This window comes from Hetaerina americana, unplaced genomic scaffold (assembly GCF_022747635.1).
Source record: "Hetaerina americana unplaced genomic scaffold, ioHetAmer1.1.p SCAF_4, whole genome shotgun sequence".
Classification (NCBI taxonomy): Eukaryota; Metazoa; Arthropoda; class Insecta; order Odonata; family Calopterygidae; genus Hetaerina; species Hetaerina americana.
In genome coordinates this window covers 27990414-28005369 of record NW_027286985.1, presented here as the reverse complement: position 1 = coordinate 28005369, position 14956 = coordinate 27990414, and the positions used below count along the sequence as shown (strand labels likewise).

General features: G+C 34.2%; 1 protein-coding gene across 1 annotated transcript in view; it reads left to right on the top strand.

The window, feature by feature from the left end:
• Mdr50 (Multi drug resistance 50) overlaps positions 1-14956 on the top strand; it is a 66249-nt gene that overhangs the window by 28534 nt on the left and 22759 nt on the right. Inside the window, exons 9-16 of the mRNA XM_071590172.1 lie at positions 34-229; positions 3692-3916; positions 4360-4485; positions 5705-5908; positions 7216-7386; positions 9137-9344; positions 12150-12247; positions 13639-13806. Coding sequence (XP_071446273.1) covers positions 34-229; positions 3692-3916; positions 4360-4485; positions 5705-5908; positions 7216-7386; positions 9137-9344; positions 12150-12247; positions 13639-13806 — 1396 coding nt within the window. The remainder of the gene's footprint in view (positions 1-33; positions 230-3691; positions 3917-4359; positions 4486-5704; positions 5909-7215; positions 7387-9136; positions 9345-12149; positions 12248-13638; positions 13807-14956) is intronic.

Genomic DNA, 14956 nt, shown 5'->3' with positions numbered 1-14956 from the left:
AAAAATAAAACGTAGCACTTTCTTTCATTTCAGGTATTCCAAGAATTTGGTATATGCAAAAAGAAATAACATAAAGAGAAGCTTTGCATCCGGCCTGGGGATGGGTACTTTGTGGTTTTGCATTTATGCAAGTTATGCTTTGGCTTTCTGGTATGGTGTAGGCCTAGTTCTCGATGAGAGACATCTGCCGCCCTCAGAAAGACACTACACAACTTCAACTATGGTGACAGTAAGTAACATTTACAGTAAGCAACATTTACAGTAAGCAATAATGGACTTGAGACATTCAAATTACATTGATACTTATTCAGAGTGCCAGCCATCATCGGACACGATTTCCATTCTCTTTGGAACCTCAATAGATAGAAATAGATAACTAGGAGTACCAAAACCATCCAGCAAGGATGAGATAACAACAGTTAGCATTTAAGATTAATATTGAAATGTAATGAAATTATTGACTTTGTAATTCCACACACTTTATTTAAAAAAATTTAAGAGTAATAATAAGAAATCAAAATGAACTTGGAAACACCATCTCACTATAAATATCCTGATTAAGAAATGAAAAAATAGGCAGCCATGGAAATGCATGGCCACCTATTTTTTTCCCTTTCTTAATCAGGATAATTATAGCATGCTGATGGCCATTTGATCCAAATTCATTGTGTGTATAATGTTAGAAAAGTGGAGTTAAATTTACCTCTTAAATGTTCAGACAAACTCTATTGCTATTTTTTATCGGTTGTACTTGCATCAATATTTAAAAAATGTTAAGTTCCCCATGTGGCTTAGTGAATTTCAAATAAACTGAATTTTTATCTTTTATTTTTCTTTAACATCCTCTGGGTGCATTGCCAAAGGTTATTTGTGATTCCATAGAATTTACAGGAGAAATTTAGTTGATCTGAATTTATTTGTGATTATGGAGCACTTTTATCAAACAATCATACCAAAGCATCGTGATTAGAATGGATAATGATGCCAATATGGTATTTCTCTTACAGAGGAAAATTGAACAGTAGCATTTTTTTTGGGAAAAATTAGTGATTCAACCAAGTGCATAATCCATAGTTAAATTATTCACCAAAAATAGGATAAGCTCATGTTTTGTTTCTAATTCTCTATTTGGATCCTATTATGAGAGAGATTTGGAAATTCAGAACTAATGTACGAAGCATGTTCATAAATTAAGGGCTGTTTGGTCACAGGAAAAAATATAATTCACTTCCCTACATAATCACCGTTCACTTCAAAGCATTTTTCGTACTGCTGCACCAGCTTCTTTAATCTCTCTGCATAGAAGCTCGCCGCCTGAGAGTTGAACCAATTGGCAATGCCATTCTCGAGTTCCTCTTCGGTTTCAGAATGTTTTCCACCAAGCCACTGTTTCAAGTGCAAGAAGAGGAAGTAGTCGTTAGGTGCAAGGTCAGGACTGTACGGTGGGTGGTCAAAATCAAAAAACTCTTGTCCGCTGGACTTTCTTTGCTCTTTTTGGTGGTGGTGAGCATTTTCATTACCCACCTTGCACACGATTTGTGATATCCGAGATTTTCCATGAGAATATTGTAGACAATAGTGTGTCCAAGTTGAGGAAATTGTTCAGCCAGGCCATTAATCATCAATTGATGATCACATCGCAGTTTTTGTTCCACTTGCAAAACAATTTCATCGGTCAGAATACTGGGCCTGCCACTTTGCTCTCCGTCATGGACATTTGTTTGTCCATTTTTAAAATATGGCACCATTGTGTAACCTTTCCTTCACTCATAACTGTAGGTCCGTAAACTAGGCATAACTTCTGATGAATTTCAGCAGCCAACAATCCTTTTGCGTACAAGAATCGTATGACAGAATGAACTTCACAGCTGGCAGGGTGGATGATTGTTGCGGACATTGTTTTTTGCATGCACGGACAAGCAAACGACTTCTGAAACAAAAAAAATGCTGCTATAGCCTCTAAATGAATCAGTAGATGGCGCTGCAGGAGTAAAACTGGGTTCTAAAGCGCCAATATTTAAATATAAGCAAACAGCCCTTACTTTATGAATATGCCTCCTATGTACGCCATGCAGGAAGTAGTTTAATCATTCTGCACTGTGCTGTGTTACAAATGACTGTCATGAATGTTGATTGGTTTTCTAAAATATGTATATTAACATGCAATAAGGTAAAAAGATAGCCATAACTATTTTTTCATCCAGGAAGAAAATGCTAAACCTGTATATATATCAAAAAACTTAAGATGCTTAGTTAAAATTACTGCAAGCTACAGTTCAGTTCCCATACCACAGTTCCCATACCTCATTGTCCCAACGAAAAAGTTAACAATGAATTATTATAAGCATGTAATATCATGTCACAAAATACTTGCCAGTGTGTCTCCTTGCCTAACCTTGCCTAAAACTAAGTTGGGAAGTAAGTGCTTTAAAGAATTTATCATAAATTATTCCACTCATTGCACAGAATGATATTGAATGGGAAAAACAGTCCCAGAGTCATAGTTTCAGTATGCAATTATCATTTGATACTATTTGATAGTGTCTGCTGTCACTCTTCCAAAGCAGATAATAAACTGAGAAGAACACTTAAAGCAAATGCAGTCCTCAGGCTTTCATGGGCAGTGGCATATGTTCTACTTTAGATTGCCTTTAAGGGTTCCCAGTAGTCTCAGGTACTAATGCTCCCTAGCGAAACACTTTCTCCTGGCAGAGTGTTAACAAATCAAGGTCATTGATGTCCCTTATTCCTAAATATTAGGCACATATAGCCTCTATCTATTTCTTTATGCAATGAATACTAATGACGTAATGCATAGCTTCAAGGTTTTATAAATAATTTGGTCAGTGACTTCTCTTTTTTTAAATATTACAGGAGGAAATGAAAATAAAAACATTGCTTAGAGAAGTGTTCCAAGTTGTTCACTTGGGTCATAATAATAGCAATGTTTTTGTAGACTCATTTTAGTGAATTGTGCAATTAAAAGTCATGCAAGTGATTTACTTAAATGTGGAAGAAAAAACTTTTCCAATGAATAAAATGTTGCTGGTCGCTAACATTGAGGAGATAGGAGAAGGAAAAGAAGTGTTTAGTAGGGTAAGGAGTGCTTCTCGCTGGAAGCAACAAATCATCTGTGCTCCACTCTATACTATTATTCAATGACAAAACTCTGTTTGGTCGATTTTCCTGAGAGGTGTGTTAGCTTTGAGAAATATTTCAGTTGTATCAAAACCAAATGTTTACTTTTGTTGATTAGTGAATAATTATCTTTCATGGTGCTGAAAATGATAAATTTCTGCTGAAGAGCCCTCTGTTGCGATACACACAAGGCAAGCTCCCTATGCACTTGCCTTGAGAATATCGTGATGTATTGTGGGTAAATAAAATTATTAATATTAGAAAGCGGTAAAAATAAAATCTGAAAATTTGTTGTCATAAAATGTCTCAGGTCTAGGATTACTAGGCAATAACAAGAGCAGAGGAGCCACCAGTAATATTAAGCAGTTCATCAATGTTAAGTGATGAGTGCAGCTGGTTATGATTCCATACCATTGCAATTATAACTTGTGTATCATAAGTTTCCTCAGAAAGGTTCTTGAATTTGCAACAACTTTTCTCATGTTAATAGTTAACTTATAGGTCTGATACTCAGTATCTGATCTTTCTATGTTTCCCATTATTTGTCTTACAGGTATTTTTTGGTATCATGGTGGGTTCTATGAATTTTGGACAATCGTCGCCATATTTTGAAACATTTGCGATGGCAAAAGGGTCTGCTGGCACCATATTTGCTCTTTTGGCTAGAATACCACCAATAGACAGCTCATCAACAGCAGGAAGAACTTTGGAGAAGGTTACAGGGGATATAAAATTTGAGGGTATCCATTTCAATTATCCTTCAAGGCCAGATGTCAAAGTAAGTATCACATTCATTACCTATATACTTAATATTACAATCCTAACTGTTACTCTCCTTTATGATATTGTATGATTGCTATCCTATGGTCCTTTCCTCTTGTGTGTTGTCTATTTCTCCTATTGTGGGTGAAACAGCCCCCTGATGCCATCTCTTGGCCAAAGAATTGGGGTACTTGGCTGCATAAAGACAAGGAGATCTCAGTGTTAATTGCATTTCCTCAATAGTTCAAATGGTTGGAGCATCAGCCTGGCAAATCGAAAGATCCAGTGGTCAAGTCCTGGTCAAGGAAATATTTTTGCGCTTGTGATCTGCTCGATTCTGCCTTTCCCATCTCCCCTGTGTTCCTATGTGTTCTTATCCCTTTTTCATTACAATCAAATGTTTCAAAATTATTTATCATGATAATGTTTATTCTTCCCCCCCCCCCAAACAATGGGAAGATCCTAACAGGTCTCAACCTGACCATCAACAAAGGACAGACCGTGGCATTGGTTGGAAGCTCTGGCTGTGGAAAATCTACTTGTATTCAGCTAATCCAAAGATTTTATGATCCATCAAGTGGAGTAGTAAGTAAAATTACACACTATCTATATTGAGGTCATTAAAATTTGACAAATTTAGATGGTTTCAGTGCATTTAGTGAGTGTATATAGTATTGTCACCTACAAAATTGTTATTATCATAATAATAGTAGTTACTGATAAACATAAAAAATAGGTATCAACTGACAAAGAATCAAACAAGTTAGTAAGAACCACTCTCAAAGATGGAGCAAGAGCTGATTTCTTGGTAACTTCAATACTACTGTTCACATATTCTTTAGAGAGACAAAATAATATGACTGGGAACTTTAATTATAAATTGTAATGCATAAAGGTGATTTCCTAACATTGGAATGAAGTAGGATAATAATTATATAACAAATAAAAATATCATATATCTCAAAACTCACATTCTTGTAGATAACAAACAATTACTTCTTGATCTGGCAAGCATATGTTCTGCTTAGAGTGGACTGCCTTTCCGCTTTCCGGGAACCCGAGTTTAAATTCAAATGGTGGTAGAAAATTTATCAGTGGTCTCGAGATCCATACTTGGGTGTCACGTAAAGAGTACTTCAAATGCAGTGCTGCCTGTTGAATGGAGATTTAAATTTGTGCCTCTTGGTGCCTATTGTTAAGGGTATACCGATGCAAATACTTGGTTTCTCTACATCTTTCCTGTATTCCCTGAAAATTTTATTCCTGTCATATTACTCACCTATGGTGCAAATGATTTTCCCTGTCAGTTACCTATGCTAATAGAATCTATGTAAGGTTATCTAACTGCTCATACAGATATTTGAAATACTGTATTCTCCCATTGATAACGCGTGCGTTATCTATACAGAAATGGTCAGATGATCGAATAAATGACGATGCGCGTTGTGTAATGAAAATTGAAAAAAATCCAAGCAAAGACGTATTTTCACACACACTATATATAATTTTTACGCGCATATATATATGTTTATATGGATGCGCAGCATCTCTGCATGCACAAGATAACTATGAAGCCCTGGGCATGCAGTATCTCTACAAATGCATGATAACTACAAAGTACTGGGTGCGTGTTATACACAAGGTGCGCATTATCGATGGGAAAATATGATAAGTTGAAGCAATAGACCTAAAGTCACCAGATCCTCAATTTATTAATGATGTATTATGTTCTAATGGAGATTATTTCCTGAGTTACAATTGCCAAGGGGTTTTACTGAAAATAATCATGTTTTTTTAATTATAGGTTAAAGTGGATGGCCATGATATAAGAGATTTAAATGTCAAATGGCTTAGATCTCACATTGGTGTGGTAGGACAAGAGCCTGTGCTCTTTGCTTCCACCATTGCAGAAAACATTCGTTATGGTAGAGATGGTGTAACAGACGAAGATATAGAGACAGCAGCTAAAGCAGCTAATGCTCATGACTTCATTATGAAACTCCCCCAGGTGAGAAAATATCAGTTTTTCATACATTAAGGAATATTTACATCTAAAAATACAGGAAAATAACCTATTTTTTCCAGTAGGAATGCACAAATGGTAATAATATAATATTTCATGTAAAATTGAAATGAATTGAAGAAATTTGCTGTCAATGTCCATAAATTATTTTTTAGAGAAAAAATAGGGAGTTCGGCAGATTTACACATTGTTTGCAGTTGTCTAAATATATTGAAATATACTACTTCATTACTAGGTTTTAAAAATTTAAGGGAATATTTTGATATGATTCATAGTGTGCAACCTCTACATCAATTTTTATTAAATTTTACAACAAGCCAGCTTCTCTAGAATTGATCTGCCATCTGTATACCCAATTATTTAGTTCGAAAATACCTCTAACTGAGCAGGGAGTAAAATTTCAACATTTATTGTTATTAAATAGGTTAAACATATGGTATTTCATTTAAATATCAATGGAAACTTCAGAAAAATGATACTGTATATATGAAAAGTAACACTCAAAATCCATAAAGACAAATATTTTTCTTGAAATGCTTTACTGCTCCCTAGTGGTTTTAATGTACTGTTCTTTAGAGTCTGGTACCCAACTCAATTAACTTAAGTTCCTCCAGAGTGGAAAGAATTGAAAGTTTAAGAATAATGTAGAGCTTTACAAAATAATCATTTTAAGATTGAGTTGGTGAGTAGAACCAACTTTCTGCTTCTCTCAGCTTGGAGCAAACGAACAGGACAGATTCTAATATAAACCTAGAGTAGCCTCAACTAATACCCTAAATAAAGGGTTATCAATATATCACATATGTAAAGAAACTACAATATTTCCCAACAATACTTAATTAGATTGATCTACAAAGGCAATATGGTATGTAATTGAGTTAATTTTTTTAAATTTATCCTTGGCTTCATGTAAAAGAGATGTGAATTTTTTTTCAAAGAATTTTTCTGATCCTTTTACCTTAATCTCAATTTAAGTACTTTGTTCTAATGTAGTTAAGAGTGATTGCACCAATAAATACAATACATAAAATGGTATCTTGATAGTAGCTTTAATATCTATTGCTTCATTGGTACTAATTTACCATGTAAACTCCTCAAATGTGGAAAATATAAGCATAATTAACACTCTATTCTTTGGTATATTCAATTTTGTAGTTTACAATGTAATTATAACATCATTAATTTAACAATCAATATGCATGACATTTTCCAAAGCCTTAGACATAAGCTAAGCATTAAAAATATAAAAATCTATAACAACTACCATTACAGAGCTATTGTTCTTTTTGTAGAAATATGAAACAATGGTTGGAGAGCGAGGAGCACAAATGTCTGGAGGTCAGAAACAAAGAATTGCTATTGCCCGAGCCCTCGTTCGAAAGCCAGACATTCTGCTTTTGGATGAGGCAACATCTGCACTTGACACAGGAAGTGAAGCCAAGGTTCAGGAAGCATTAGATAAGGTAAGGAAACATGCCATATAACTTATAAATATTCCTTTTACTCAAGTGTTAACAAGTGTCCCCTTGATCTTGGGAATGGACACACCCAGATGGAATATATATTCCACCAGCACACTGACTTCTTAATGCCTGTTTTAGGGGAAACCTAATCTATAATTCAATTTTTACCATATTAGTTGTTTTATCCTAAAAAAGCCATTCTCCTTGATGTAGTACATTAATTTGGTGTTGGTTCACTCCATGAAATTTACTAACCATAGTTCATAAGTTTCTATCAGGGTTCATGAAGATATTCATTTAAATATTGATGTAGCATGAAACACAGATATACATCTTAAGATGTACATGTCTCCCTCATTAGTGCCTCTTCATAGCTTATCATGTCCATAAACCACATTTTATGGGTATGATGAGTCAATCTTACCCCAATTCCTTCTTAGACATAAGTTTGACCATATTGGGGATAGCAACTACTTCAGGAGATTGATTTGTCAATGCTGAGGAAGGGGAAATGTGTTTGACTGCATATCCCTCTGACTTTACGGTTGCTGGAGAGGTGTATTTTGCCACAGGTGGTTGACAAAACACAAGTTTCTAGTCTTTATAGTAAGTTTATAGTATGCATCTTGCTCTGCAAAGATGTGATCCTCACCCCAGGGTTAAAGTTGTTAGGGTTAGGGGAGGGTTAATGTTTTATTAAAATTCAGCATTTAATGTTTATTTTATTGGTAGGCATTTCATATTATTAGTACTCATCAACAATTCCAAAAAACTAGGCAAATTATATATCTACTCCATGCCCAAAAGAAATTCTTGGAATTTGTAAAAATTCATACTGTCACAATATATAACCACTGTGCAGTAATTGCTTCATAGCTATAAAGGTAAGTACCTGGAATGAATTGATATCACAATGCTGATAAGGTCAGCCCCAGAATATTTCTGCTGAAGGCTTTCATAGTTCTGTATTGCAGGAAGGTTATGAATTTCTGGTTTCTTATGCTACATTGGTCCACTGTATTTGCGAATATGGTTCAGTACTCATTGAAAATACATCTTAAGTTCAGCAATGGAAGGGTCATTTGCTGATGGCCAGTGTTTTGTAAATGGTACTTGGGTTCAAGGTCTTAAGATACATCTTGCAACAGGTATGGATAAAAATCACAACTGTGGCAGAACCAGGGAATTGATTACCATCCTGATCCATAGAATGGCCTAGTAAGATTATTCGGACAATTTTCATTCTGTATTTAATGCAAAAAGAGGAGATATTATAATATAATTTCGAGGAGCTTCTTAAAATTCAGCACAGAAGTATGAATTCATGCAACCCAACCATTGGGCAAGTCCAGACTTAGGGTGTAGTGAATTGAACAACAAGGTACTAAACACTCATTGAACGATTTTATTAATAATATATCATTGGACAAAACCTAATTGTAATTGAGGGAAATCGTACCCTAGTTCAAAATTCCCTATTCTGTTCTTTTAAGTCAATTCACTTCCATACTATATATTTGTTATACTTTTGATGATTTATAAATATATATTTCAGAATTTATTCATTCACTTCCATTTATCAATCATCAAATATTATCATATATAAAAAATTGTATTTAAATTAAACCTCAAAGAATTTGAAAACACTCTTCTCTGAGAGTTACCCAATAAATTCACCATCAGTGGATATTTACGACACAGAAAAGTAACTAGATTTTTTACTTCTACTGGGTTTTGGTTTCTCTGATAGGCCAGCCAAAGTTGTACTACAGTGATAGTAGCCCACCGACTTTCAACCATCAGAGGGGCCGACAAGATTGCTGTGCTCCATGATGGCGTTGTTGTAGAGGAGGGGACTCACTCTGAGCTGATGGCTCGTGGAGAACATTACTATGGCCTTGTCAATGCCCAACTCAACTCAGGAGTTGATGAAGAGAAGGAGAGTGAAACTACTGAAAGTAATTATGTACATTTTGCATGCCTCTGGGATAATTTTGAAACCACTTATGTACAGTAGATCTTCAGTAACTTGTTTGTAAAGGAAACAAGAAAAGAGTTTTTGCTAGAAAAAAATTCATCCCTTCAAGTTTGGCTGAAACAATTGCAAGTAATATTAAGCTTCCTGTTAGATTTCCATTTGCTTTTATTTTGCATACATTCATAAATACTTCCTTTGCTGCCCATGGCTTGGCATTTCCTCCTTGTTCCCAAGTGAATTTCATTCTTTATTTTTGTCTATATTCATTTTCTTTTAAGAAAAGAGAAGACATTGAGTGGCACATCAGTATCCCTATAATTTTCAAAAGTTAACATAAAGTCAACCAGTGTTGAAAATTTATACTATTTTAAAGGTGGTAAGTAGCCATGTGGACAACAATTACCAGAGGGCCTGGATTCAATCCAGGCAATACCTTCAAACATCCTCTACCCAGATATGCCTCATCACCCAACCTGTGTGATTTTTTAGTGGCACAGCTCTGTAGTTACTGTGGTAGGCACCATGATAGAAAATAGGACCTCTATCTCACTGATGCATTAATTTAACACTATTTCACTCAGTGTTAGATGAACTCCACACTCAGATATGACAATTTTGGGAAACTATATGGTAAATAAATTATCTAAGCCTATAATGGAACAAAATTCCATCTATCCATGCCTTTAAGTTATGTCTGTATCCACATGATAAATTGAAAAAAATGCTGGATTTGCTTAAAATAGGGAGAGCTCTTTGATTATCTTACATTATCACTAACCCTTAAACCATCTCCAAGTTACACCTTGAGTACAACAGTTGATCTTTGTTTGCTACATCTGCCTCAATGCCTTACATTTTTCTCACTTTATGCTCAATGAACTTGGATTGGTTAGCCATTATAAAAAAGTTTCAGCTGTACTGACAATATTATGAGGGCCATAATATCCGTGAAGGAGTTTGAAAATAAGCGGCCATTCATTTACACTTACTTTATGCACTTTATTTGCTTCTCTGCCAGTTACTAAAGAATAATTCCATGATAATTTTCAGATCAGCACAGCTGACCAGTAGATTACTTGAAGTCACTAATACCAAAACCAGATGCCTTTTTTTTTAATTGCGGGGTCTCTTAAGGGTATATCCACTAATTGGATGTGATTTAGCCACTCTTATGATTCCTCTTCAATGTCATTATGAGCAAGTCCACTTAGATGCTTTGATTTGTGCTAAATATGCCCCCATTGCAGCCACTTGCTCTACCTTTACATTTTGTTAAGATGCTGAACATTGATTTTAGAATCCTGAAGCATGGCTTTTATTGCTTAATCCATGATGCACCTCATTGAATATCTGAACCTTCATCTCAGTGACAAAACTAGTTTTCTTTTATTTAATCATCATGAAAACTGAATTGAAATGTACAAACATCTTTGTAGCTACTTATTCAAAAGGTTTTGATGCACCTGAATGAACATTTACTGAATTTCATAGATTTTTATCGAATACATGTTGATGCTAGCTCTCCCTCTTACTTTCATAAACATTGTCGACTGACCAAAGTGATGTATATTTGTGTAGATGCATGGCGAAACTCATTTTTCCAATGCAGATGACCCATTTCTTATTTCAAACATATGACTGCCTTCAAGAGCAATCCAAGGGTAGAATAATGAATGTGTACTTATTGGATTTCCATGCTGTTATAAATGAGTTGGCCCCTCTACTCCTGGATATGATTATCCTTCCACTGTGATATTTACTGAGATGTGCCTGAGAAAGATGGGTCAGTTGAAGGAAATCACAAGGAGTATAAAAAGAAAGCTGAAAAAATTTTCAGAAAAATAGGTTGGAATTGGGGGAAAATAATAGTTAGGGAAATAATTAGCCTCCTTGGGACTGAAAAAACCACACTGCCCTTCCCCCAAAATTTCAAATGTTTCCTTTAACATTGTTGACTTTAGGTAAGCAGCATTCCTTGAAGGAAGTTATTGATCATTTGTGTTAAGTGAGCAAACCAAACTAAGGGACCAAGAAATTTGCTGAAAGATTTCTGGTTTAACTAATGTTTTTCCTGACTTTGATTGATTGCAACAATTTTTCCATGTTATGCCTTGACTAAGTTTTAACTTTACTGTAAGTTTTATCGCTACTTGTTGTAGTGAATGAATTTAATTCTGAGTGAAACATCTACTGCCATCTGTGAGCATCAAATATTGGAAAAAATTGGTTTTTTTGGTCACAAAAATTTCCAGAAAAGCACATCCAAATCAGACTTAGCCTATTTTACTCTTAGAATTTTTATCATATTTTTGCAAAAATTGGAAGCCTCTATTCCATTCCTGCATACTCTGTATCGATATACTATCATATAGATATGTAATGCCTTTATGGTGCTCCCTAATACCCAATGCACATGCATATAAATAGTTAAAAGAAAAAATTATTTTCTTTAAAAGATGAATTAAAATGAAATTAACTCTTTTTCGCATATCTGATAAAATATAAAATGTGATGAAAAGTAAATTCAGATAATTGTTATAGCTAAGTTATCAAGATATCAACTTTAATTAGACTAATTATTTATAAGTCTTAAAAAAATATCCTTAAATGGACAAAAAGACAATTATTGATTGATTAGTGCTCCATCAATTATTATCCCTAGCATAAATATTATTTGTCAGTAGATTAAACAAACTGGCATAGGTGAAAGCATTTCATTTAACATTGAGTGTTCATTTTCCTACTAAAGTATGTAATTCCTACAATGTAATTTAACTTCAAACAGTTGAGCGCCACTTTCAAAGAACAATAAGTAAAACAAGTACGGAGAGCAGCCAACGGTCATCATTGACAGATGGAAGTCATCCCGGAGAGTTCTCTTCTGTAAGTTATGTGACTTTGAGCAAAAATAAATCTATTCAAGTTCCTTATCCCCCATATCTTCACATAATTTATGATTAATTCTTTCTGTCATGATATATTTATTTGAAAAATAATTATATCCTCTCATTGGGCTTTTAACAATACATTTAACACTAGCTACCTGCAGTACTGTGCAGGTGGAGGATGAGCAGTGCATTCAGGGGAAGAAATCATCAAGTCACTGATGTTGCTCAATGAGTTAATAGCTGAGGATAGTATTGCTATAGTAAACTTTGCTTAAAGCATAATTTTTTAAGAGTATAATTCAAAGGGATACTAAATCTTCAATTCCTGCTTGGACTCAATGCTCCTTGATTTAATATTCTGCTTCTGATCTGTATTTAAAACTTACCTTATGAAAACCTCTCTATTAATGCCAGCATACTATCTTTGACAACATAAAAAAATTAGGTTGATAAAAGAACAGATCAATTTTGGTTTAAATGCTAAATAAAATGTTGAAAAACTGTGTATCGGTAATGAATACAGCTGAAAATTTGGTAAAAATCTAAAACTAAAAATAATATATTTTTACACAGACAAGATGCTATCGATCCAGGGTTAAATTTCAATTTTAATGTTCAGATAATTATTAACTTTTCAAACTTTTTTTTCAAGATTTTCCAGTCATATCTTCCTGGGTCTATCTATGATCCATCTTCATCTTGGCTAATGCTCCATTTTTTATTTGGCTAATTAAGATTCTTGTATTTGTTGTACATGGCTCATCTAACTCTCTCAATCTTTTCATATTCTATTATTCCTATTTCTTCTGATATCTATGTCATCCTTTCATTCACCTTTGCCATTATTCATAGAGCAGAACAGGGGCTGTCATTACTTCATAAATTCCAAACTGCTCTTCCTTTCTTGCTTTGTTATTCAAGTTGTATACATTGTGCCACATCCCATCTGGTAGTTATGCAATTTTTGTGAACGTCTTTGTCCTTGTTAAAGTCTCTGTTATTTCCCAAATAATTAAAGTGGCTACATTTTTATCTCACTTTTTTGCTGCTGAAAAATTTTTCTCTTGTTTTTTTCTTCTCTGTGGAATGGCATTACTTTTGTTTTGACTTATATATTATCATATTAATTCTTAGCAGACCTTATCTTGATTAAATGTTGCTTAATGGTATGCTCAGTCCCTTGGATAATTAGCAGACAATCTGTGAGGAATTACATGCTCAAAAATGTTTTAATTTGAGATCTATTTTTACCATGTACATGTTTCCACTTGTGATATTGAAAATGCATAGTTATATATTTAAAAGAGTTCATAACTGTAAGAAATAACACTACAATAAGACATTTTTATCGTTGAACTTATTATAATTATTTAATAACCATGACAGGAGGATGAAGAAGGAACAAAAAAAGAAAAAGAAACAAAGGCTACAATGACAGAAATAATAAAACTCAACAAACCTGAATGGGTCTATATTATGATTGGAGGTCTAACATCTGCCATTATGGGATGCAGCATGCCCATTTTCTCAATTATATTTGGAGACATCCTAGGAGTGAGTAAATAGGATATACTTATTAAATGTATAAATATATAGGTTGAATGAACATATCTTATTTTTATGTCCTTTATTATGTTGAGACTTTGTACCTATAGGATCTATGGTTTTCTGTAGATATTCTTGTTTTGAAACCAAATTCCTTAAAAGTGAGCCACATCCAGAAGTGATCCTCTCAAGAAAGAATCCCCCTGCCTCTGAAAACGCAACACTATCATCAGAAAATAAGCACTTTATTTCTAATAATAGGGTATAGTATATGAAATATATTTCTCAACTGCCAGAATTCCATTTTCCATTAGAATCAAATGCATTTAACAATATGTTTATTGGAGTGGTCATTTCATTTGAGCGGCAAACTTCATCAATGGAAGTTTATAGAGATTGTGAAATTGAACATAACTTCTGTGTATGATTTAATATGTATCACCTCTTGTAAGAAATGTAGTGTTAACAATGCAAAAGGTCCAATGTATAAGGGGGTATGATTAAGTTTTAATCATTATTAAATAATAATTAGATACTTAGTTTTTATTTTTAAGACTTCTCTACATAGTCACTATCCAGAGTTATGCATTTCTCCCAGTGTTTTTGACCTTATGAAGGCCGTCATTATAGAATTCAGCAGATTGTTTCAAAAGACATTGTCCAACCTCTTAAGTGACGTCATTTGTGCTGCCAAATCTCCACCCCCAGGTTTGTTTTTTTGAGTTATGGGAATAAGAAAAATTTGCTTGGGGTGAGATCGGGAGAATAGGGTAGATGTGGCAAAATTTCAAAGCTACATCACTTTGATTGCCAGCCATACCATGGTCTTGATTGCAAGTTGTGTTTGCCCAGTATGCTGACACCTTTGACAGGTGCAATTCTTTGCGAAAAATTTTCCACACATTGCCCAAACTAGAATCAGTCACATTCATGATCAGGAGGAATGAGTGCTCTTTGGTCTAATAGGATTAAGTCCTCCACTTTCTTAATTGCGGTAGCATCATCCATGAGTAATGATGGTCTTTCACTTCTTGGATTGCCTGTGAGGGACATTTGGCCAATTTTAAAATTCCTTTTCCACCTCATAACTGTTATGGGCCATCATTTACATAAACAGCGATAATTTCATTGTGGATTTACTGGGTATTTTAACCTTTCA